The sequence below is a fragment of the Callithrix jacchus genome, chromosome 4 (genome assembly GCF_049354715.1).
Source record: "Callithrix jacchus isolate 240 chromosome 4, calJac240_pri, whole genome shotgun sequence".
NCBI classification, from domain to species: Eukaryota; Metazoa; Chordata; class Mammalia; order Primates; family Cebidae; genus Callithrix; species Callithrix jacchus.
In genome coordinates this window covers 35,444,702-35,468,569 of record NC_133505.1, presented here as the reverse complement: position 1 = coordinate 35,468,569, position 23,868 = coordinate 35,444,702, and the positions used below count along the sequence as shown (strand labels likewise).

The 23,868-nt window shown below is 49.6% G+C and overlaps 2 protein-coding genes across 5 annotated transcripts; one reads left to right on the top strand and one right to left on the bottom strand.

Moving 5' to 3' along the window:
* The first annotated feature begins 342 nt into the window (after positions 1-342).
* Positions 343-19,026, top strand: DHX16 (DEAH-box helicase 16). 2 transcript variants are annotated; one of them, XM_078368497.1, is made up of 20 exons: positions 343-713; positions 2,200-2,361; positions 2,446-2,608; positions 2,932-2,988; positions 7,466-7,720; positions 7,943-8,146; positions 8,225-8,416; positions 9,887-9,997; positions 10,149-10,264; positions 11,934-12,144; positions 12,342-12,440; positions 12,552-12,704; positions 15,073-15,213; positions 15,408-15,570; positions 15,660-15,778; positions 15,904-15,971; positions 16,636-16,798; positions 16,895-17,056; positions 17,334-17,507; positions 18,796-19,026. In XM_078368497.1, the coding sequence occupies exons 4-20, from the start codon at positions 2,962-2,964 to the stop codon at positions 18,922-18,924; spliced, it is 2,487 nt and encodes an 828-aa protein (XP_078224623.1). In that variant the 5' UTR covers positions 343-713; positions 2,200-2,361; positions 2,446-2,608; positions 2,932-2,961; the 3' UTR covers positions 18,925-19,026. The 2 variants fall into 2 exon arrangements, with proteins under 2 accessions (XP_078224623.1, XP_035153350.1); XM_035297459.3 differs by having other exon boundaries at positions 2,114-2,361.
* A 27-nt stretch (positions 19,027-19,053) lies between these two features.
* C4H6orf136 (chromosome 4 C6orf136 homolog) lies at positions 19,054-23,761 on the bottom strand. 3 transcript variants are annotated; one of them, XM_035297551.3, is made up of 7 exons: positions 23,594-23,761; positions 23,058-23,296; positions 21,641-22,042; positions 21,049-21,137; positions 20,662-20,862; positions 19,428-19,497; positions 19,054-19,348 (listed from the first exon to the last, which is right to left on the bottom strand). In XM_035297551.3, exons 3-7 carry the CDS (start codon positions 21,683-21,685, stop codon positions 19,205-19,207), a joined length of 549 nt encoding a protein of 182 aa, XP_035153442.1. In that variant the 5' UTR covers positions 21,686-22,042; positions 23,058-23,296; positions 23,594-23,761; the 3' UTR covers positions 19,054-19,204. The 3 variants fall into 3 exon arrangements, with proteins under 3 accessions (XP_035153442.1, XP_035153441.1, XP_078224625.1); XM_035297550.3 differs by lacking the exon at positions 23,058-23,296; XM_078368499.1 differs by lacking the exons at positions 23,058-23,296; positions 23,594-23,761 and adding an exon at positions 23,297-23,481.
* Positions 23,762-23,868: the final 107 nt, after the last annotated feature.

The following is a 23,868-nucleotide window of genomic DNA, read 5'->3' as shown; positions in this document are numbered from 1 at the left end:
AAAACTTCCATACTTTATTTTTTATGTATCCTGTCTCTCCCCCGCTGCAAAATGTAAATTCGGTAAGAAATTTTTGATTTGTTCTTTGTTGTATCCCCAGCGACGGAAAACAATGAGCACACATTAGGAGCCCATTAAATTAATTTCACTTGTTGAAGGAATGCGTGAGCGGCGCACTCACGGACTGACCATCAGGGGGCGTCAGAGAAACTGAATAGAGGCGGAAATGAAGGAAAAAGAATTACCCCGCAACCTCAGATAAGGTTCCGCGAGGTTTGAACTCGCTCGGCCACCGTAGTGCTTAGAGGCCGAAAAAGTGCAGCCCTTTCCGGTCTCCGCGGTAAGGGAAGATGGGTTTGGGATGTCGGAAACTGATCCTAGGCGTCCCACGTTAGCTGCCTTGAGAAGTTGAGGCTCCAGTCGAGGGCTCCAGACCTCCGACCGAACCTAGCCGTCAGCGAGCCTGCCGGAGGCTTCAGGGCCGAGAGCAGGGGGCGTGGGTCGCCATGGCGACGCCAGCGGGGCTGGAGCGTTGGGTTCAGGACGAGCTGCACTCGGTGCTGGGGCTGAGTGAGCGGCACGTCGCCCAGTTCCTGATCGGTACCGCGCAGCGCTGCACCTCGGCTGAGGAGTTCGTGCAGCGCCTACGAGACACTGATACGTTGGACCTCAGTGGTCCGGCCCGGGACTTCGCCCTGAGACTCTGGAACAAGGTGCAGTCATGGGTGGGAAGTGGAGCAGGGGAGGGGCCCTGTGATTTGTTCCGGTGAGGCCGGCCTAACGGTCCATCGAGAAGTTAAGTAAGCTCAGTTCACAAGCATTTATTCCTTTTCCGAGAAGTTAAGTAAGCTCAGTTCACAAGCATTTATTCCCTTCCGTTGAGCTGCTGGACCCCCAGCTTAGTGGAGAAGATTGAAAGAGGTGTGTCGGGTTAAGCGCAATAGGAAGGTGTTTCTCAAATTCTAACATGCCTCTAGGGCCCTTGTTAAAACGCAGATTGCGATTCAGTAGGGATCTTAATTTCTTTCTTTTCTTTTTTTTGTTTTTTTTTGAGACGGAGTTTCGCTCTTGTTACCCAGGCTGGAGTGCAATGGCGCGATCTCGGCTCACCGCAACCTCCGCCTCCTGGGTTCAGGCAATTCTCCTGCCTCAGCCTCCTGAGTAGCTGGGGTTACAGGCACGCGCCACCATGCCCAGCTAATTTTTTTTTGTATTTTTAGTAGAGACGGAGTTTCACATGTTGACCAGTATGGTCTCGATCTCTTGACCTCGTGATCCACCCGCCTCAGCCTCCCAAAGTGCTGGGATTACAGGCTTGAGCCACCGCGCCCGGCCTCTTTTTTTCTTTTTTAAAGACAAGGCCTCGCTCGCCCTGTCGCCCAGGCTGGAGTGCAGTCGTACCATCACGGCTCACTACAGCGTCGACCTCCCTGGCTGAAGTGACCCTCCCACCTCATCCTCCCCAGTAGCTGGGACTCTGGGCGCATGCCACCACCCCCGGCTAATATCTTTCATTTTTATTTTTTTAAAGAGACAAGGTCTTGCTTTGTGGCACAGGCTGGTCTCTAACTCCTCAGCTCAAGCAATCCTCTCTCAGCCCCCAAAAGTGCTGAGATTACAGGCCTGCGTGTACCACCATGCTTGGGCCCCCTCAACTTCTGAACTTCCTTTCAGTCAATTAACAGAGGGGGCCAGAAGCAGTGGCTCACACCTGTAATCCCAGCACTCCGGGAGGCTGAGGCAAGAGGATCACTTGAGTCCAGGAGTTGGAGACCAGCCTGGGCAACATGGTGAAACCTTGTTCCTACTAAAAATTTAAAAATTAGCTGGGCATAGTAGTGTGCACCTGTGTTTCCAGCTACTTAGGAGGCTGAGGTGGGAGGATCACTTGAGCCCAAGAGGAGCAGAGTGAAACCCTGTCTCAAAAAAAAAAAAAAAAGCTGTGGGCCCCATTCAGGTTGATGTACATGGGGTGAAGCCATGAGGAAGAAAGAGAACGGAGACTGGTTAGTTGGTTTAAGACTAAGTAATTGCTTAAATTAGGAGCAGAGCTAAGTGGGAGGGCAGAGATCAGGAGTTGCTCAGACCTCCTTATCTTCCCCTCTACTGATAGGTACCACGAAAGGCAGTGGTAGAAAAGCCAGCTAGGGCAGCAGAGCGGGAGGCCCGAGCCCTGCTGGAGAAGAACCGATCTTATAGGTTGCTGGAAGACAGTGAAGAGAGCAGTGAGGAAACTGTGAGTAGGGCTGGGAGCAGCCTCCAGAAGAAGCGTAAAAAGAGGAAACATCTCAGGAAGAAGCGTGAGGAAGAGGAGGAAGAAGAGGAGGAAGAGGCTTCTGAGAAGGGGAATAAGAAAACGGGGTAAGTCAGAAGCAGGCCGAGAGAGGATGGGGTGGGTGGAAGTGTTCTCGATGCCCTTATTGAATTCCCTGGGCTGGGCTGCAGGGGGAGTAAACAGCAGACAGAGAAGCCAGAGTCAGAGGATGAGTGGGAACGGACAGAGCGGGAGCGCCTTCAGGACCTGGAGGAGCGTGATGCCTTTGCTGAGCGGGTTCGACGGCGGGACAAGGATCGGACTCGAAATGTCCTGGAGCGGTCAGACAAGAAGGTGAATAGGAACAGCATGTTCTGTCAATCCCCAGGATCTGTGGGTGAAATCTGAGGTTGGTTGTGATTGCAGAGATAGTGATCTCTGGGAAGACAAGGGGCTGTCTCTAGAGAGATGTTCACTCTAGTGAGAGAAGCCCTGTGCATCCTGTGGCTTCCTAAGGCAACTCTCTGCTCTACCTGCAATCGTAGAGATTCCTCACTGAGAGGTGACTTTTTTTGTGTTAGGGTACGTCTGAATGATCCTTGTGATTCTAGAGGGGAGTGGCTGTCAGTGTGGGGGGCTCTTTGGCCTCACATCCCTCCATTTTTGGTTTCTTCTAGGCTTATGAAGAGGCTCAGAAGCGCCTCAAGATGGCCGAGGAAGACCGAAAGGCCATGGTGAGTCCCAGGGCCCGGGGAGCCAGATCAGATGAAAGACTTTCTGAGTGGTCAGGTATAAGGAGAGAGGATACGGAGCAAGCACCGGATGGAAGCTGATGGGGTGGTCACGTCTCTAGAGGAGGGGCTTGGCTGACAGGAACCAGCTGAGGACAGACTTAGGTTGTTGAGGGAAGGAACCCTCTTAAGTTGTAAGGGAAAGGAGGCTACCATAAGTCCTCCCTGACTCTTCAGGATGAAATATACTGCTTATTAGTGAATGAAATTGTGAGCTTTCCCTATTCCTGAGTCCTAATGAGATGTGAGTCAGCTGGAATGCTGTCGAGAAGGTTGCTAGAGGGTGAGGCAGCAGTCCCACTGTACGGGGATGTGCTGACCATTCAGCTTAGGCACACCATCTTCAAATACCTTCCCACCACCTAATTTCTGCACCCCTTATGTGGATTTGTCTTCTCACAAGTACAGAGCCCTTGTAATTCATGAACTGGACTTTTTATGGTGTGAGCCTAGGTAGGGGAGGCTGTTTTCCAAAGGCCTGGTCTTGTCAAGTAAAGTCATACTTAGATTCCCCAGTAGACTCTTAGAGTTCTTTATTTTATTTTATTTTGAGATGGATTCTTGCTCTGTCGCCAGGCTGGAATGCAGTGGTGCGATCTCAGTTCATTGCCACCTCCGCCTCCCAGGTTCAAGTGATTCTTCTGCCTCAGCCTCCTGAGTAGCTGGGATTACAGGTGCATGCCACCACGCCCAGCTAATTTTTGTATTTTTAGTAGAGATGGGGTTTCACCATGTTGGCCAGGATGTCTTGATCTCTTGACCTTGTGATCACCTGCCTTGGCTTCCCAAAGTGCTGGGATTACAGGGGAGAGCCACTGCTCCCAGCCCTTTTCTTTTTCTTTTTTAAAATTTATTTATTTATTTGTTTTTTTGAGATGGAGTTTCACTCTTGTTGCCCAGGTTGGAGTGCAGTGTTGTGCTCTCAGCTCACTGAACCTCCACCTCCCGTGTTCAAGTGATTCTCCTGCCTCTGCCTCCTGAGTAGCTGGGATTACAGGCATGAGCCACCTTGCCTGGCTAATTTTGTATTTTTAGTAGAGACAGGATTTCACCATGTTGGCCAGGCTGATCTCAAACTCCTGACCTCAGGTGACCCACCTGCCTCATCCTCCCAAAGTGGTGGGATTATAGGTGTGAGCCACTGCACCTGGCCTTAATTTTTCTTTTTCAATTACAAAAATGTTTAAGCACATAGGAAATTTGAAAGAGTAGAACAGGCTGGGTGTGGTGGCTCATGCCTATAATCCTAGCACTTTTGGGAGGCTTTGAGGCAGGCAGACCACGAGGTTAAGAGATCCAGACCGTTCTGGCCAACATGGTGAAACCCCATGTCTACTAAAAAATACAAAAATTAGCTGGGCATGGTAACATGTGCCTGTAGTCCTGGCCACTTGGGAGACTGAAGCAGGAGAATCACTTGAACCCAGGATGGAGAGGTTGCAGTGAGCCAAGATTGCGCCATGGCACTCCAGCCTGGCTACAGAGACTCCATCTCAAAAAAAAAAAAAAAGAATAGAATGAAGAATACTGATACACACTATTCAGATAGAAAAATGACTAGTACTATGTGTAGTGTTTACATTGTCTATGTAAATGTGGTATGTTTTTTCTTTTCAGACCATTTAAAAGAATCTTAGACCTTATGGCATTTTATCTCTAAGTACATCAGTGTGTACCTCCTAAGGATAAAGACAATGTCCTCTAGAACCAGAATGCTCTTGTCACAGCCAGAAGTTGAACAGCAATTCTTACGTGTCTATTAAGCTCTCTCTACAATAGAAGATTCCCTCATTACTCTCAAAATAACTTTAATAACGGATTTTTCCTAACAAGAATGCAGTCAAGGTTCAAACATTGGATTTGGTTACTAGATTTTAAGTCTGTTTCTTTCTGTCTCACCTTGCAATGTCCTGAATTTTGGATTTCTGTGATCCTTATCTTGTGGTGTTAAGTACTTCTCTGCCCTATGCTTTCTTTAAAGCAGGAATTGGATCTAAAGCTTGTGTACACTCAGATTAAATAGTTGTGGCAGGAATACTTCTTGGGCGGTGATGTGCACTTCATATTATGTTGTATCACGGGGACATACTATCCAGTTGTGTATCTGTTAGTATTGATATCCTTTCTACCAGCAGCCTTTCATCTAATGGTTTTACCAGCCACTGCTAATCCTTTCGTGAGCAAGTCATTTTGTTGGGGCTTTTTGGATTCTTTCGTTCCTGTTACATGTATTGGCTAGAATTTGTATATAACCAAGAGCTTTTCCTCAACAACTAGGAACAAGCTACAATTCCTCCTGTTTTTTTTTTTTTTTTTTTTTTTTTTGAGACGGAGTCTTGCCCAGGCAGGAGTTTAGTGGTGCAAACTCCTACAATTAAAAAGCAGAGTAGGCCAGGCATGGTGGTTCACGCCTGTAATCCCAGCACTTTGGGAGGCTGAAGCAGGCAGATCACGAGGTCAAGAGATCGAGACCATCCTGGCCAACATGGTGAAACCCCATCTCTACTAAAAATACATAAATTAGCTGGTATGGTGGTGCATGCCTATAGTCCCAGCTACTCAGGAGGCTGAGGCAGGAGAATCACTTGAACCTGGGAGGTGGAGGCTGCAGTTGAGCCAAGATTGCACTACTGCGACAGAACAAGACTGTCTCAAAAAAAAATAAAAAAATAAAAAGCAGAGTAAATGTTTTCTTTTAAATACCAATTTTTAGGGTAAAGAGTTTGGTGTAACAGTCATTTCACTAGTGACAGATTTTTTTCCCCCTTGTTTTTTGTTTGTGTGTGTCACATTGGACTCATGAATTTTTATTTTTCAGTATTTTATAATCTCACATCATTATTCTTTTTAAGGATTAAATTGCTCTGATTTTTTTCCCCTATTAAAAAAAAAATCTGCCTCTTCTATTGAAGGAATATTTGATTGTGGTACTTAGATTAGGTCATGATCATAAACTGCATTTTAAGTCTTTACAGAACAAACAAGAAAAGCCAAGCAACTAAATAGAACCAGGCCCCTTAATGGTAGAGCAGCAGAGGGGCTTATTTTTATTTATTTATTTATTTTGAGATGGTATCGCCCTCTGTCACCCAGGCTGGAGTGCAGTGGTATGATCTCAGCTCACCGCAACCTTCACCTCCCGGGTTTAAGCAATTTTCTGCCTCAGCCTCTTGAGTTGCTGGGATTACAGGCGTATGCCAGTAATGGCACATTTTTTTGTGTGTCTGGTTAAAATGCCTGGCTAATTTTTTGTGTTTTTGGTAGAAACGGGGTTTCACCATCTTGGCCAGGCTAGTCTTGAACTTCTGACCTTGTGATTCACCCACCTTGGCCTCCCAAAGGGCTGGGATTACAGGCATGCAAACCACACCTGGCCTGAGGGGCTTATTTTTTAAGACAGAGTTTTGTTCTTGTTGCCCAGGCTGGAGGGCAATGGCATGATCTAAGCTTACTGCAACCTCTACCTCCCGGGTTCAACCGATTCTCCTGCCTCAGCCTCCTGAGTAGCTGGGATTATTGTAGTGTTCACTGCCATGCCGACTAATTTTTGTATTTTTAGTAGAGGCAGGTTTACCATGTTGGCCAGGCTGGTCTTAAACTCCTGACCTCAGGTGATCCACCCACCTTGGCCTCTCAAAGTTCTGGAATTACAAGCATGAGCCACCACGCCTGGCCACTAGAGGGGCTTTGACCCTACAGTAGAGGAAGTTGTGATCACAGGGAAGAAGATGTTATCATGGTAGGACTCCTGGTTAGAGCAGGAAAGGGCCTTATAGATATTGGCAGTTTTCTGCTGTCATCTATAATGTGTCTTGAAAAGTCTGTATTAAAGGTAAATGTATAGAAGCTAAGTCATATATAGCATGGCAGGGAGAGTACCAGAGAGCCAGACATCCCTGATTACATTTGCCTTACAGAAACACTGATGCTGTAGTCCTAACTTTTTATAATCAGTTTTTCTCCCTTCCCCAAACTACAGTCATTCAGTTTAAAGCCAAGGAACATTGAACTGGGGCTGAAGATTGCCTCCTGTTGGCACCTCCACTGGTTGCCATCTTTGTTTAAATTGTTTCGGTTTGAGTCCTGTGCTTCTAAATATTGGATTAGCCTTTTATTTTCCCCCTTTCCACTAATTTGAATAAAATGGTAAGAGTGAAATATAAGATATACAGACTGCCGTAATATTTCTATATTGACAAAGATGGTAATGCTGCCCAAGAGGACTTTCCAGCTGTATTCCATGGCAGGAAGGTAGGGTGTGGGGTCAGCATGTTGCATCCAGAGAGTCCCAGATTTAGGCCTGTCACTGTTCTGGTGGTACATTGCAGAGGCAAGGTGGAGGCTGCATCCTTAGGTTGTCATGCCTGCCTGTCAGGGAGTTTTTCCCTGTTAGGGATTTGACTGTCCTTTCCCAACTTAGGTCCCTGAGCTGCGGAAGAAATCTCGCCGAGAGTACCTGGCTAAGCGGGAACGAGAGAAGCTTGAGGACCTAGAGGCGGAGCTGGCTGATGAGGAGTTCCTTTTTGGGGATGTAGAGCTGAGCCGGCATGAGCGGCGGGAGCTCAAATATAAGCGGCGAGTACGGGATCTCGCCCGGGAGTACCGGGCAGCTGGGGAGCAGGAGAAGCTGGAGGCCACCAACCGCTACCACATGCCCAAGGAAACCCGAGGACAGGTAAGGCAAAGTAGCGTCTGCTTCAGTCTTTGTTCCCAAGACAAATTGTGGGGAAGGCTTTAGGGGATTGGGCAACATCTGGGCCAGCCCCTTTCTTGCCTTGCCTTTCCCAGTGGGCAAGGCAAAGCAAGTGGGCAGTGGGCAGGGGTAGTAACGGGAGGAGGGGGCTGGGCAAAGAGGACAGCCTGTTTTTGAGGCTTCACATATGCCCTCTCTCCATAGCCAGCTCGAGCTGTGGATCTAGTGGAGGAGGAATCAGGAGCCCCTGGGGAGGAGCAGCGGCGCTGGGAGGAGGCTCGGCTTGGGGCAGCATCCCTGAAGTTTGGGGCCCGAGATGCTGCCTCTCAGGAGCCCAAGTATCAACTAGTGCTGGAGGAGGAGGAGACCATTGAGTTTGTGCGGGCCACTCAGCTCCAGGGTGATGAGGTAAGAGGGGAGCTGGGAGACATTCTGAGGAGGACCTGAAGCAAGCTATTTAGCTCATGCCTCCTTCTCTTTCCTTAGGATCCATCACCCCCACCTGCTTCAACTCAGGCCCAGCAGAAAGAGTCCATCCAGGCTGTCCGCCGCAGCCTCCCGGTGTTCCCGTTTCGAGAGGAGCTCCTGGCTGCTATTGCTAATCACCAAGTCCTCATCATTGAAGGCGAGACAGGCTCAGGGAAGACCACCCAGATCCCACAGTATCTCTTTGAGGAGGTATAGTCATCTCACCCTTCAGCTTGCCAGGGTACCAGGCATTGACGTCCTCATTCCTTGTCAGAGCTCCTTTTACGTTATATTTTTAGTAGACATTTAACCCATCTTTTCCACTCAATTGTGAAATTCTTGAGAATAAAGACTATACCCTTTTCACATTTCTGTTCTTGCTTCCTGCATTCCGTTCATTCACGTTGGACGGACAAGTAGGTGGATAAGTGGAGTGGGATGTGTGTGTAAATGTTGACCTCCCTGTACTCCAGCCTTGCCAAAAGACAAGGATTTAATGGACTATTTTCTGGCCTTTTTGTTTGTTTGGTTTTTTTGGAGATGGAGTCTTGCTCTGTCGCCCAGGCTGGAGTGCAGTGGCGCAATCTCAGCTTATTGCAACCTCTGACTCCTAGATTCAAGCCATTCTGCCTCAGCCTTCCAATAGCTGGGATACAGGCTTGTACCACCACACCTGGCTAATTTTTTAGTAGAGACGGTTTTGCCTTGTTGGCCAGGCTGGTCTCAAACTTGACCTCAAGTGATCTGGTCACCTCGGCCTCACAAAGTGCTGGGATTACAGGAGTGAGCCACCGTGCCCGCCCCCTGCCCTATTTTGGAGATAAGCTCTTGCTCTGATGGCCAAGCTGGAGTGATGTGGCACCATCATGGCTGACTGCAGCCTGGAACTCCTGGGCTCGATAGATCCTCCCACCTCAGCCTCCTGAGTATCTGGGAAGTGCATACCACTATGCCCATATTAAAAAAAATTTTTTTTTGAGACAGAATCTTGCTCTGTTGCCCAGACTAGAGTGTGTTGTCATGATCTTGGCTCACTGCAACCTCTAACTCCTGGGTTCAAGTGATTCTTCTGCCTCAGCCTCCCAAGTAGCTGGAATTACAGGGATGCGCCACCATGCCCAGCTAATTTTTTGTATTTTTTTGTAGAGAAAGGGTTTCACCATTTTGGCCAGGCTGGTCTTGAACTCCTGACCTCGTGATTCCCCCCTCCTTGGCCTCCCAAAGTGCTGGGATCACAAGCATGAGCCACCACACCCAGCTACCTTCCTGTTTTTTTACGTTAGCTGGGTCTGCCTCAGCTATTCTGTTCTTTTCCCGCTGAAGTCCAGCAGAGCCATGAGCTTAATTATCCAGAGCTGAGTGAGGACGCTCTTTGAGGGCCCTGGGTCTGTCATCCTATCTGTTTGCCCTTTTCTGGTTTTCAGCATCTATCTTTTTCTCTTTGTCTCCTGCCTGGCTTTTTTTTTTTTTTTTTTTTTTTTTGCCAATCAGTTTGAGCTTATGAGGTTGCTCAGGTTAGCCTTGAACTGATGACCTCGCCTTCGCAAGCGCCATGACCTCCGGCGGGAGCCACTTTGGACCCCTCCTGCCTGGCTTTTTACAACTTTCTCTGAATTGTACATGGTCCCAGGGGGCATATTTAGCAAAGGGCAAACCTATTCTTTCTTCCTTGTCATTCAGGGTTATACAAAGAAGGGTATGAAGATTGCCTGCACCCAACCCCGGAGAGTGGCCGCCATGAGTGTGGCTGCCCGAGTGGCCCGGGAGATGGGCGTGAAGCTTGGGAATGAGGTGAGATTTCTAGGGAACTGGGATCTGTGACTCAGTCTACACTGCCCTCAGGTCCCCACAGAAGTCTTGGTGCTGTCCTACTTCACCTTTGCCGAAGTTCCTTTCAGGGTGCACCAGCCCATATTTGGTTGCTAATGATTCCCTTGACCAGGTTGGCTACAGCATCCGCTTTGAGGACTGCACATCAGAGCGAACTGTCCTCCGCTACATGACAGATGGGATGCTTCTCCGGGAGTTCCTCTCTGAGCCTGACCTTGCAAGTTACAGGTGCGTACAGGGCCCTCCTCTCCCTTGAGAGAGCCCACACTCTCTTCCTGACATTCTGCCGCTTCCCTCCCGCTCAGTGCTTTCCCGGATCTCTAATCTCTGGCCTTTCTCTCCTTTCCCACCTAGCCAATCAGCCATTGTCTTCTGATTAATCCACCAGTTCTTGAACCTTTATGGTTCAAATGGTCCTTGAACTGACCTCCAGATACCATGGAGATGGGGCTGTAGGATAGAAGAGATTGTAGAGAAACCTCTTTTTCCGTCCCTACTCATCTCCAAGGTTTAGAAAACAATCAGAATAGAGGAGCATTGCTGCAGAGACTAAAATGCTGTGCGAAGAACATTTGAAAACACTTGGGTTGCTCAACTCAGAGGGAGAAACAGGGGAAGCATCCTGGTTCTTCTAAATATGTGAAAGCTGTTACATGGAAGAAAGGATCAGACTTGTTTTATGTGACCCTACAGGACATAGCTAGGAACCATGGGGAGGTTACAGGGAGACAGATTCCAGCTCCATACCAAAATGGCTGAGTCACCCTCAGATTGCAGGGCTTGTCAGAGTGGTTGGACCCTGGGGCTTGGTCCTCCACACAAGTCTTGGGTAGCTTGGTCTGTGAATAATGAGCTCTTAGTGCTGGAAATGGCCAACCAGGGGTTGGTTTAGCATGTGTTGAGGGGGAAAAGGGATTCATGAATGAGATTGGGGGTGGGATCAGGCCAGCTGAACAATATGTGCCTTTTCAACTCTTCAGAGGCTGTGAATTTCTGGCCCTGGAAGATCACAGTGGAGCAATTGGACAGATAGAACTTGATACTTCATATCCCTTGCAAAAAATCTCTGAGAACCCATGGAGAGCCAGCCAGTGCAAGAGTGTCTGATGCAGATGTTTTTGCCCATCGAGCCAGTGTGCTTTGTGGAATGGCTGGGGACTTTACCATCACAGTTAGGGTTAGGCACAGAGTTGAGGTTGGGAAGGTGGGTAGGGGAAGATGGGAATGAGTCCCTGGGATTTGGCTGCCACCCAGAAAAGCCAAAGAATAAAGCAAAGAGAAAGAAGGTGTCATGTACCTAACTGAGTTGGGGGAAACCAAGGGATGTGCAGAGTCCTCTGAGAGTTGGGGTTGAAAGGCTTAACTTGTTCCTCTTTCCTAAAGAAGAAACAGAGCCAGGAAGGATGCCAGAGGCAGTTGTTCCACAGGAAACCAGGAGCTTCTGGGCTGTCTGAATCACAGCAGCTCTGGTCTATTATCCCCAGCCAGCCTTGGTGGCCTCCTCTTACTGAAGGGGACCCTGCCCTCCACTTTTTTTTTTTTTTTCCTTTAAAACATATCCTTCCACTTTTTCTAGTAAGAGCTGCTGAGTCTAAGCAGACCCTTGACTGAACTAGAGGGCATGTCTGACTTGTCCTGGGTCAGTGTGCAGCCTCTACATCTTGGCTCCTATTGTCTGCTGAGGCTGGAATAGATTGCAGATCACGGGGCTGTGCCTTCTCTGACTTTCTGTTGGTCTTACGTAACTGGGATGGTGGCGTCTCCTTAGAGCCCCCTCCCTCAACAGTCATTCTTGAGCTCTTTGTGTCCATTACTCCCCTCTCATCCAGGGAACCCTGGTGTCTGATAACGCATAACCCAGCGCTCCTCCCTCATTGCTCCCCTATTACCTCTTCAGCGTGGTGATGGTGGATGAGGCACACGAACGGACCCTACACACAGACATTCTCTTTGGATTGATCAAGGATGTTGCTCGCTTCCGACCTGAGCTCAAGGTCCTGGTGGCTTCAGCCACGTTGGACACTGCCCGTTTCTCCACCTTCTTTGATGACGCCCCTGTGTTTCGAATCCCTGGACGCAGGTTTCCTGTGGACATCTTCTATACCAAGGTGCCCCCTCAGGAAGGATGGGCTTAAGTGTGTAGCGGAAAAGCTGGGGACTTTGGAGGAGGTTATCCCAAGGAGGGAAAGATGGAATGGAAAGTCCAAAGGGGAACTAGGATGAAGTGTATGTTGAGTTGGGAGGAGAGGAACGATTTGCCTAAGCAGGTGGCCCTCCTGTGACCCCATCTCTTTCTGCTCTCCAGGCTCCAGAGGCTGACTACTTGGAAGCTTGTGTCGTATCTGTGTTGCAGATCCATGTGACCCAGCCCCCTGGGGATATCCTGGTGTTCCTGACAGGACAGGTGCCTGATATGGTTGGGAGAGGGGGTAATGTATCCCAGGGGAGGACTAGGCTGGCATGTTGGTCTTCTGTGACCCTGGGACCCTTGCTGCTCTCCCCACTCTCTATCCAGGAAGAGATTGAGGCTGCCTGTGAGATGCTCCAGGATCGCTGCCGCCGCCTGGGCTCCAAAATCCGGGAGCTCCTGGTGCTGCCCATTTATGCCAACCTGCCCTCCGACATGCAGGCCCGTATCTTCCAGCCCACACCACCTGGGGCACGAAAGGTCAGTTGGAGAAACCCACACTCTTCACACCTATGCTTCACACAACAGTAGTGAAAAAGGTGTGTGCCTGCCCCATGCAAGGGGAGTCCTGGGCACTGCTGCAGACATAGCTGAGGAGCCATTCTCTCACCCCTGGGGCTGAAGAGAGAGGAGAAATACCGTATGAACCAAGAGAGAGCCAAATACGTGATCTGCAAAGTAAGCACAGTAGATTCAGTGGAGATAGGAAGTCCTTGATGGGCCAGGAGGTGGGATTTGATATGGACCTTTAAGAGAAATGGCTGAGGTTGGGTGCAGTAGCTCACGTCTGTAATCCCAGCACTTTGGGAGGCCAAGGCAGGTGGATCACTTGAGGTCAGTAGTTCTAAACCAGCCTTGCCAACATGGTGAAACCCTGTCTCAACTAAAAATACAAAAATTAGCCAGGCATGGTAGAGGGTGCCTGTAATCCCAGCTACTTGGGAGGCTGAGGCAGGAGAATCGCTTGAGCCTGGGAGGCGGAGGTTGCAGTGAGCTGAGATTGTGCCTCTGCGTTCCAGCCTGGGCGATAGAGTGAGACTCTGTCTCAAAAAAGAAAAATGGCTGAGAAGTTATCAGTGGAAGGCCCAAGGTGCGTCTGAGGTGAGAACGTCAGCTAGTAGGCTTAGTGGGAGGTTCATGCGGTACAGGAGTAGGAGATAAGGCTAAAAACAATTTGGGGCTAAGATTAGGGAGGGCCTTTGATGACAGGAGAGCTTGGACTTATTTATTTATTGTTTATAGACAGAGTCTTGCTCTGTCACCCAGTCTGGAGTGCAGTGGCAAGATCTTGGCTCACTGCAGCCTCTGCCTCCCAGGCTCAAGTGATTCTTGTGCCTCAGCCTCCCAAGTAGCTGGGATTACAGGTGCGTACCACCACATCCAGCTAATACTTTTTTTTTTTTTTTTGAGATGGAGTCTGGCTCTATCGCCCAGGCTGGAGTGCAATGACATGACCTCTGCTCACTGCAACCTCTGTCTCCCAGGTTCAAGCAATTCTCCTGCCTCAGTATCCCAAGTAGCTGGGATTACAGGTACATGCCACCATGCCCTGCTCATTTTTTGTATTTTTTGGAGAGATGGGGTTTTGCCAGGTTGGCCTGGCTGGTCTTAAACTCCTGACCTCAGGTGATCCATTCACCTTGGCCTCCCAAAGTGCTGGGATTACAGGTGTGAGCCACCATGCCCGGCCAACAACCAGCTAATTTTTAGTAGAGATGGGGTTTTGCCATGTTGGCCAGGCTGGTCTTGAACTATTGGCCTCAAGTCATCTGCCTGCCTTGGCCTCCCAGAGTGCTGAGATTACAGGCATGAGCCACCACGTCCAGAGAAGTTTGGACTTTAGACAGCTTAGTAGCAATCAAAGGATTTTGAGCAGAGATGTAACTTTCATTCAACAAATATTTCATGAGTTCTTTCTGTGTGGTGCCAGATACACATGAGTTGATACAGTGATGCACAAAACAAAGTCCCTAGCCTACTTGTACTTGCGGTCTGTTGGGGAAACAGTAGATGCGTAAATACATAATGTCAATTTATGGCCAGTGCTGTGAAGAGATACAAGGCAGCATAGCAGGATGGAACTTGACTCCTGAGAGGTGGGGGTGAGGACTGGCATGAAGATATTTGTTTTGGGGTATAGGGAAGGCCCTTCAGTAAAGGGAAAGTGGAATAGAGACCAAACCAGGTGAGGGAGGAGCCAGGCTGATATTTGGGAGAAAAGTGCCACAGACAGAGGGAACAGCTGATGCAAATGAAATGATCCAGTGAGGAGTGCATGTACGTGGGCAGAGCAAAGCAGTGTGCAGGAGGAGTGAGGGAGGGGTTGGAGTGCTAGCAGATGAGGTCAGAAAGGCAGCTAGGGTAGGTGATCCAGGCTTTTAAGGGGATTGGATTGCATTCTAGAGTAGGATAGGAAACCACTGAAGGATGGGGAGTGATATGACATGTTTATATATTAAAAGGACCATCCTGGATGCCATTGACAGGTTGGGAGTAGAAACAGGGAGATGTGTTAGAAGGCTCTTACAGGAAGTGTTGTGTGAAGATGGAAGTGGTGGTGAGGAAGACGGGACAGGAACTTGAACACTCCCATTCCCCTTCTGAAAAAATTAACACCCTAAGTCCTCTTCTCCATTTTCTTTCCTCCTTGTGCCCCTGCTGACTCCCAGCCCCCATTTCCCTCTGCCCTGTCTTCTGTCCTTGTCCCTTGCTCTTGACCTTGGATACTAATTCCCTCAGCTCCTGCCCCTTACCGCAACTGCTTTACTACTTCTAACTTTCCAAGATGACTTTTTCTGGGTAACGAGGTTGGCAGGGTCACTGGGTGACCCCATATCCTCTCACTCAGGTGGTTGTGGCAACAAACATTGCTGAGACATCACTTACCATTGAGGGCATCATTTATGTGCTGGATCCAGGGTTCTGTAAGCAGAAGAGCTATAACCCCCGCACAGGAATGGAATCACTCACTGTCATACCCTGCAGTAAGGTCAGCTTGGGGATGCATGGGGGTCAGGGAGGTAGAATTGGTCCACAGGGAAGGTCCAACTCCAGAAGCAGGGTGGGGGCTTCTTAGCAAACGGGGATGAGCAGTTTACATCCATCTTAATTTCTTGCATAAATACTGCCCTTTTTCTTTTCCCCAACCAAATTGTCAGCTAGCCTGCTCGCCTTTCTTTCCAGGCCTCAGCCAATCAGCGAGCTGGCAGGGCAGGTCGGGTGGCTGCAGGGAAGTGCTTCCGCCTGTATACTGCCTGGGCCTATCAGCACGAGCTTGAGGAAACCACAGTGCCTGAGATCCAGAGGACTAGCTTGGGCAATGTCGTGTTGCTACTCAAGAGCTTAGGTGACTGGGCTACCTGAGAGAAGGGGGAGGTGGGCTGGAGTCATGGTCCTTTGAAGGGATTCTGTTCCATCCTTCCCACCTCTCTCTAGGGATCCATGACCTAATGCACTTTGATTTCCTGGACGCTCCACCATATGAGACACTGCTGCTGGCTTTGGAGCAGCTGTATGCCCTGGGAGCCCTCAACCACCTTGGGGAGCTCACCACGGTGAGTTGGTGGGCAGCATGGGTGGGGGCAGGATGATACGGGTCAGGATGGCTCCAGGGACCCCTATAGCAATGGAGAGAATCCTGAGGGAGGACCGGGCTCAACTCTCTGTCTTCTCTCCTTAGTCTGGTCGAAAGATGGCAGAGCTGCCGGTGGATCCCATGCTGTCCAAAATGATCCTAGCCTCTGAGAAGTAAGCCCTCCTCTCCACCCAGGCCCCCAGGCCTCCTCTGTCTCTGGGGTCTTCTTTGTCTCTTTGTCTTTTTCTCTTCATATTATTATTTAATAAATAATAAATTATTAGATAACTCTGAATGCCCCCTTTTGAGGCCCACAAGGGTAAGACACTTGATCCTTGATCCTGTCCTTGATTATACTAAATGGGCAAGACTGACTGACAGAAAATTCTGGGTCATGAACGAAAGTAGATTTTCCATCTGGGAGGGTTATTGAATGAGGGCTGGTTTTGGAACTTACTCATTCCCAAGGTTTCAAACTAGAACATTTAGATGTAGCTGTGGAGGGACCACCTTTAAATGCCATTCCTCTGCTGTCGAGATCTTTTCCGAATGCACATAGTGAATGCACACTTTCTGTAGAAACCTCAGAAGTCCCCAGTGTTTTCTGCTCCTGCCTCCATGGATATCCCTCCCTTGTGACTGTGTTTCATCTATGCTCCTACCTCCTTGACCCTCAAGCTGCTGCCAGAATCTATCTGCTGGCTGCTTTGTAACCATTATGCCAACCAGCCTTCCCCACATGAGGAAACATCCATCACACAGCGGTCACTTCCCCCTCTACCATATCTGTGCTTATGTGTCTTGCTTTGAACTCGTGCTTTCCCCTTCCTGTCCCAGGTATAGCTGTTCAGAGGAGATCCTGACAGTGGCTGCCATGCTGTCTGTCAACAATTCCATCTTCTACCGGCCAAAGGACAAGGTTGTCCATGCTGACAATGCCCGTGTCAACTTCTTCCTTCCTGGTGGTGACCACCTGGTTCTGCTAAACGTTTACACACAGGTCACTGGGCTTGGGTGAGTGGGAAAGAGACATGGGGGGACTTCAGTCTCGCTGTACACTTAACTACCTCTCCTTTCTTTTTAACTCTCTTCCCAGTGGGCTGAGAGTGGTTACTCTTCCCAGTGGTGCTATGAGAACTTTGTACAGTTCAGATCAATGCGCCGAGCCCGAGATGTGCGGGAACAGCTAGAAGGGCTCTTGGAACGTGTAGAAGTTGGTCTCAGTTCCTGCCAGGGGGACTATATCCGTGTACGCAAGGTCAGCATTTCTTTTGCCTACTGCCTTCTACCCGCAGTAGCTTCCTGGTGGCATGCAGCAGCTCCTCCAGCCTGAGGACATGCCCTCTTCCCCTTATGTACCACATTTCCTCCCAGGGCTTTCTTCCCCAGACCACTGAAGGTTCATTCCTGGGGGATTCTTCATGCCTTCCCTACCTCGCTAGTTTTCCCAAAGCTTGAACTAAAAAGGTAGTGAGCACTTAGGGTCCCCAGATATCTGCCTTTTCCATTGATTTTCTTTCCTGCCTTCCCCTTAGGCCATCACTGCTGGTTACTTTTACCACACGGCACGGTTGACTCGGAGTGGCTACCGCACAGTGAAACAGCAGCAGACGGTCTTCATTCATCCCAACTCCTCCCTATTTGAGCAACAGCCACGCTGGCTGCTCTACCATGAACTTGTCTTGACCACCAAAGAGTTCATGAGACAGGTGAGAACATCCTGTGCCCATACAGGTGGAGTCTGTAGAGAGGTGTCCTGGCAAGCTAAGAACCCAGGTTCAGGTTGCTCAGCCTGATACAAAAATAGGGAGGTAGGGTGAAATGAAAGACATCCTTTTGTTTTTTGTTTTGTTTGAGACAGAGTCTCACTATGTCGCCCAGGCTGGAGTGCAGTGGTGTAATCTTGGCTCACTGCAACCTCTTCCTCCCGGGTTCAAGTGATTCTCGTGCCTCAGCCTCCCAGTAGCTGGGATTACAGGCACAAGCCATCATGCCCAGCTAAATTTTTGTATTTTTAGTAGACATGGGGTTTCACCATGTTGGCTAGGCTGGTCTCAAACGCCCGCCTTGGCCTCCCAAAGTGCTGGGATTACAAGGATGAGCCGCGGTGCCTGGCTGACATCCTTCCTTACAGGTGTCAGCACCTTCCAAGATCTGAGAACTATACATTCATTCAATAAATATTTGAATGGCTACTGTATAGGTGCTGGGCTATAATGAGCAAAGCAGAGTCTCTGGTTTCACAAGTGTACTTATAGTCTTTATGTTCCAGACTTTTCTTAGGAATAGCTTATTTGGTATCTTGAATAACATATAAAGGTGTATCTGCCCTTTGGATATATAATAATAGAGCCAGGCACCTTTACCTCTTGCCATGTAGTCAAAGGGGAAAGATAACTTTCCACCACACACAGAAGGATCTAGGCTGGGGCTGGGCATGGTGGCTCATTCTTGTAAGCCATCCCAGCACTTTGGGAGGCCAAGATCAGCCCAGGCAACATACAAAAAATTAACGGGGCACTGTGATTTGTGCCTGTAGTCTCAGCCACTTGAGAGGCTGAGGCAGGATTGCTTTGAGCCAGGGAGGTGGAAGCTGCAGTGAGCCACTGCAGTCCAGCCTGGGCAATAGAGCAACACTGTTGCCCAGGTTGGAGTGCAATGATGTGATCTAGGCTCACTGCAGCTTCCACCTCCCAGATCCAAGTGATTCTCCCACCTCAGCCTCCCGAGTAGCTGGGATTACAGGAGCCTACCACCATACCCAGCTAATTTTTCGTATTTTTTTAAAGACAGGGTTTCACTATGTTGGCCAGGCTGGTCTCAAACTCTTGACCTTGTGATCCGCCTGCCTTGGCCTCCAAAAGTGTTGGGATTACAGGCATGAGCCAATGCGCCTGGCCAACCGTTTCAATTTAGAAAAAAAAAAAAAAAATTTAACAATAAAAAAGGATCTAGGTTGGAAAGATGAGAACTCTATTGCTCTTTTCTCTCTCCTAGGTACTGGAGATTGAGAGCAGTTGGCTTCTGGAGGTGGCTCCCCATTATTATAAGGCCAAGGAGCTAGAAGATCCCCATGCTAAGAAAATGCCCAAAAAAATAGGCAAGACACGAGAAGAGCTAGGGTGAAAGGAGGACATGAACGGAACCTGACACCAGCTCCTTTTCTTTCTATACATTATTTAATATCTATTAAATAAAATTATTTTTAGAATAAAGCTTGTGGGAACATTTGGGATTCAGAGAAATTCTATCTCATATAGTCAGTTAAACTTTATTATTTACAAGTTAAATTACACAGCAGCTTTACACAGCATGAGATGGAAAGGAAGGAAGGAGAGAGAGGAGAGGAAGCTGGCTCCTGAGATTCTTGGCTGCCTCTATGTCCTTCTCTTAGGCATAGCAGTCTTCAGTGCTGCTCCCACTCCAAAGCCAAAGAACCTGACTCAGAACACAGGTTTAAGTCAGGTTCTGGCTCTGACAGCCCCAGAGCCACCAGGGCTCCCACTAGCAGCTTCTTCACCGGCGTTGGAGGTGAGTGTGAAGGCATCAGCTGCAGGGAGAAAGGTTAATGCCAGTTGGGGGAAGCACAGAGATGTTCTACCCTTCACCCAGCCCTACCTAGAACTCACTTTATCTAGGCGATGGCGACAAATGAGGCCACTGGAATTCAGGTAGAAAGTGGAGTAGGCATCATAGGTCCTGGGGAACAGAGAGAGAAGCTTACTGAGGGAGAAGGTGACTGGTTCCAAAGCTTAATCCAAGCATTTGTTTAAACGAGTAGCTCCTAAATTCTGCTACATATTATCACCCGGGAAATTTACAAACATCTCTGCTTAGGTTGTGTCTGTCCCAATTAAATCAGAGTGTTTGGTGTCAATATTTTTTTTTAACAATCCTTGAGTATTTCTACTGTGCAGCAATTTGAGAATTGCTGGTTTAAATACTTACATCCAATGTTTGTGGCTGAGCCTAACAATTTCTTGGGATTCTACTCCCGGGCAGAAATTTAGCAGGTTGTAAGGCTCAACAAATGAAACAGCACTTTTCATTTGTTCAGTACATTTTCTTTTTTTTTTAAGACAGGGTTTCATTGTGTCACCCAGGCTGGAGTGCAGTAGTGTGATCATGGCTCACTGCAACCTCCACTTCCTGGGTTCAAGGAATTCTCCCATCTCAGCCTCCCAAGTAGCTGGAACTGCAGATGCACACCACCATGCCTGGCTAATTTTTGTATTTTTTGGTAGAGATAGGGTTTCACCATGTTGGCCAGAAGGTCTTGAACTCCTTACCTGAGGTGATCTGCCCTCCTTGGCCTCCCAAAGTGCTGGCATTACAGGCGTGAGCCACCACACCTGGCCTGTTCAGTAAGTATTTGAGTACCTACCATGTGCTAAGTACTGTATAGGAAGAAACTGAAGCTCAGAGGTTTTTCTAATATACTCAGTCTCTATTATTTTTTAAAACTAACGTAAACTAAAACAAGTTCCCTGTCCTTGAACAGTCAAGCCAGGATAGGTCAAGGGTTGTTTGGGAGACTAAATCATCTGTAATCCCAGCACTCTGGGAGGCTGAGACGGGTGGATCACCTGAGGTACGGAGTTTGAGACCAGCCTGGCCAACATGGTGAAACCCCGTCTCTACTAAATGTACAAAAATTAGCTGAGTGTGGTGGTGGGTGCCTGTAATCCCAGCTACACAGGAGGCTGAGGCAGGAAAATCACTGGAACCTGGGAGGTAGAGGCTGCAGTGAGCCAAGATGGTGCCACTGTACTCCAGCCTGGGCGACAGAGCAAGACTCCGTCGCAAAAAAAAAAAAAAGACAAGGGAATGATTATAGTTTGGGTCCTTTCTCAGCTCTCTTACCGGTAAAGCTCATCTTTGTCACGCTTGTAGAACCGCAGAAAGAGCAAGTGGATAGGCAGCCCTACGAGCCGCCACCGGGCTTGCAGGGTCCAATTCTCAGGGTGGCGGGTCAGCTGCAGAACCTCCAAACGAAGCTGTGCAAAATAATTCCAGGCCAGGAAACGGCAGAGGGTCAGTGAAAGAATGTACAATGTCCGGCCCCTGTGAAGAAGGGATAGGAAAAAAATCTAACGATGGCAGAATTAGAAAACCAAACTGGCTTCTGTCCAAGGAAGGGGAACAGCTGTGAGAAGCAGTCTAGGAACTTCTCTGGGAAGTGAAAAGAGTCAAGGGTATAGCTTTAGGTCCTTTTCCTCCCCAGGGCCCTACCTGTGCCCCAGTTCTCACTTGGTACGTATGTTGAGGATCTCATTGATGAATTCCACATCCAAGGAATACAGACTGTAGTCGTGGGATTGAAGGAAGAGATTGGGAAGCTAGGTGCAAGAAGACAGCATCGACCCAGTGGGAAAGAAAACATAATTCTATTTTTCAGTTTTCTTTTTTTTTTGAGATGGAGTCTTGCTCTTTTGCCAAGGCTGGAGTGCAATGGTGTGATCTTGGCTCACTGCAACCTCTGCCTTCTGGGTTCAAGTGATTCTCCTGCCTCAGCGCCCCCCCCCTGCCCCTGGAGTAGCTGGTATGACAGGCACGTGCCACCATGCCTGGCTAATTTTTGTATTTTTGGTAAAGACAGGGTTTCACCATATTGGCCAGGCTGATCTTGAACTCCTGACCTCAGATGATCCACCCACCTCGGTCTCCCAAAGTGCTGGGATTACAGGTGTGAGCCACAAAGCCCAGCCAAGAAAATGTTTATAACACATTTTTATGCCTTTCTCATGGTTCCCAAAAGAATCCAGTTGACTAACTCCCTACTTCCAAGGATTACCCACATCCCTTCCCCCTGTAGATGAAGACCACTTTTGCACTGACTTACCTCTTGTCTCAGTCTCTCATACATGACAGACAGATGTTCCTCCATACTAGGATCTCCTGATGGGGTGGTGGGGGAAGGGTGGGCAGTTCCAGGGGCTTGGAAAGGTATCAAAGCCCCAGGATAGGGGCAGGGAGGTCCCTCAAAAAGGCTTCTAAGCCCATCCAGGCAGCCGCTATGCAACTCAGGTTCTGGTCCCTCCTCCCCATTTCTTAGAGGGAGAGCCACCCATGCTGAGTTGAGGGCCTGGATCTGAAGGAGAGGTAGTGGGGGAGCCTGGGGAAGACGCTGGGTGGGAGGCCGTGGGGGCAGAGGAGACCAGAGTAGAGGATAAGATGGGGAAGTGGTTGTTGTGGAGGGGGGCCAAAGGAGTGGGAATGGTAGACTCCCTGGAGAAAGCTGGTCCTAAGGAGAGAACAAAATGTAAAAACATAAGAATGCACTTGCCTAACACCCCTTCATCCCTTGGATGCTCAACAGGCTTCCAATACCTATATTTTCCTGACAGAATGGATGGAATTACTATAGCAAAAAAAGGGATGGATTCATCGCCACCTCCACTGAAAACAAGAGGAAACCATTTTATGTGACACAAGTACAAGTACTGGTACCTCCCAAAAATAGTAGCAAAAATCTTTATTTTTTTTTGAGACGAAGTATCCCCCAGGCTGGAGTGCAGTAGCCTGATCTCAGCTCACTGCAACCTCCACCTCCCGGGTTCAAGCGATTCTCCTGCCCTAGCCTCCCAAGTAGCTGGGATTACAGGCACCCGCCACCAGGCCCGACTAATTTTTGTAATTTTAGTAGAGACGGGGTTTCACCATGTTGGCCAGACTGGTCTAGAACTCCTGACCTCAGGTGATCCATCCGCCTCGGCCTCCCAAAGTGCTGGAATTACAGGCGTGAGCCACCGCGCCCGGCCACATTCCTTGAAGATTCCAACACTGGGGGCAGTTTCATCTCTCTTATTGCAAGAATCACGTAATGCATACTTGATGAGTGAACGAATAACAGGTTTTATTGTACTGTGGATGAAATGCTGCGGACTGTACCTCTCAACGCTTAAGTGTGCTAGGCAAATGTACAGAGAAAAGAACAACTAGCTGAAGCTAGGAATCTAAATTCTCATTCTACCCTGTAAGTTTAGGTACTCTCATTTCCTATGCCTCCGCTTCCTATAAATGAGGACAATAAAGCCTCACTGGGTTATGAGGCCCATGTGAGATAATGACAGCCCCTCTAATGACAGCCAAACCTCAGGAGACAGTTATAGGCTGGCCTTCATTCTCCTGGGTTTACCGACGTTGAAACCGCGAGGGGAGGTCACCCAAAGTCAGGCCTGACCCGAGTCCCTCCACTCCCAAGGAACCCCCCGGGGGACTGTCTCACTCCAGGGAAGGCGGGCCGACCGCTCGGGTACCTCGGTCCCCGACGGTGTCCCAGAGGCGCCGTCTCTGCTGGGGGCGTGGCCATCTTGCCAGCCCCGGCGCACGGGCCCGAACCGGGTGCACACTGGCCGGCCTTCCTGCCAGGACCGCTCTCCGGGTGCAAGATGCGCGGGCTGCTGTGGGTGCCCCGCGGGTCTGCTCTGGGCCGCGGATTTCTGGGGCGGCGCCGAGGCCGGGCTGCGAATCTCTCCGCCCCTGCCCTTCAAATCACCTCCAGGCACAGGTAACCGAGGACAGTCGGGCACAACGCACCCCGCTGCCCGGCCTTCACCCCGCCTGTAAGCCCTCAGCCGTGGGAGCACCGAACTCCCTGCGCTCCAGGCCCTGCAACGCCGCCTTCCCGCCCCAACGACCCCAAGCCAGTCCACGCGCCGCGGGGCACAGGTGGGAAGGGGCGGTGGGTGTCACTGCGCCTGCGCGGAAACCGGTGCGCGCTCCGCCCCGCGCACCGGTTCTGAGGGGGGTCTCTCCCCGCCCCCTCTCCTCTCTCCCGCTGTTCAGCTCTCACCTGGGGTCGAGCCTGGTAGGCGCGGAGGCAGGGGCCGAGACGCCGAGCCGCACCCCGGCTGGGTTGGTACATGATCTTCCGGGAGTGGAGGAGCCTCTTGAGTCCGACCTCCGGCCTCCTCACAGGGGTGAGCGCGCCCCGGAGCCGGCTTCGTGAAGGGGAAAGGAGGGGGGGAAGGGGCTGAGGGAGGGAAACGGAGATGTCGCGCGCTTGCGCACCGCGGGCTTAAGCGAAGCGGCTGTAGGGCTCTATGGACAGTAAGTGCGCTTGCGCTC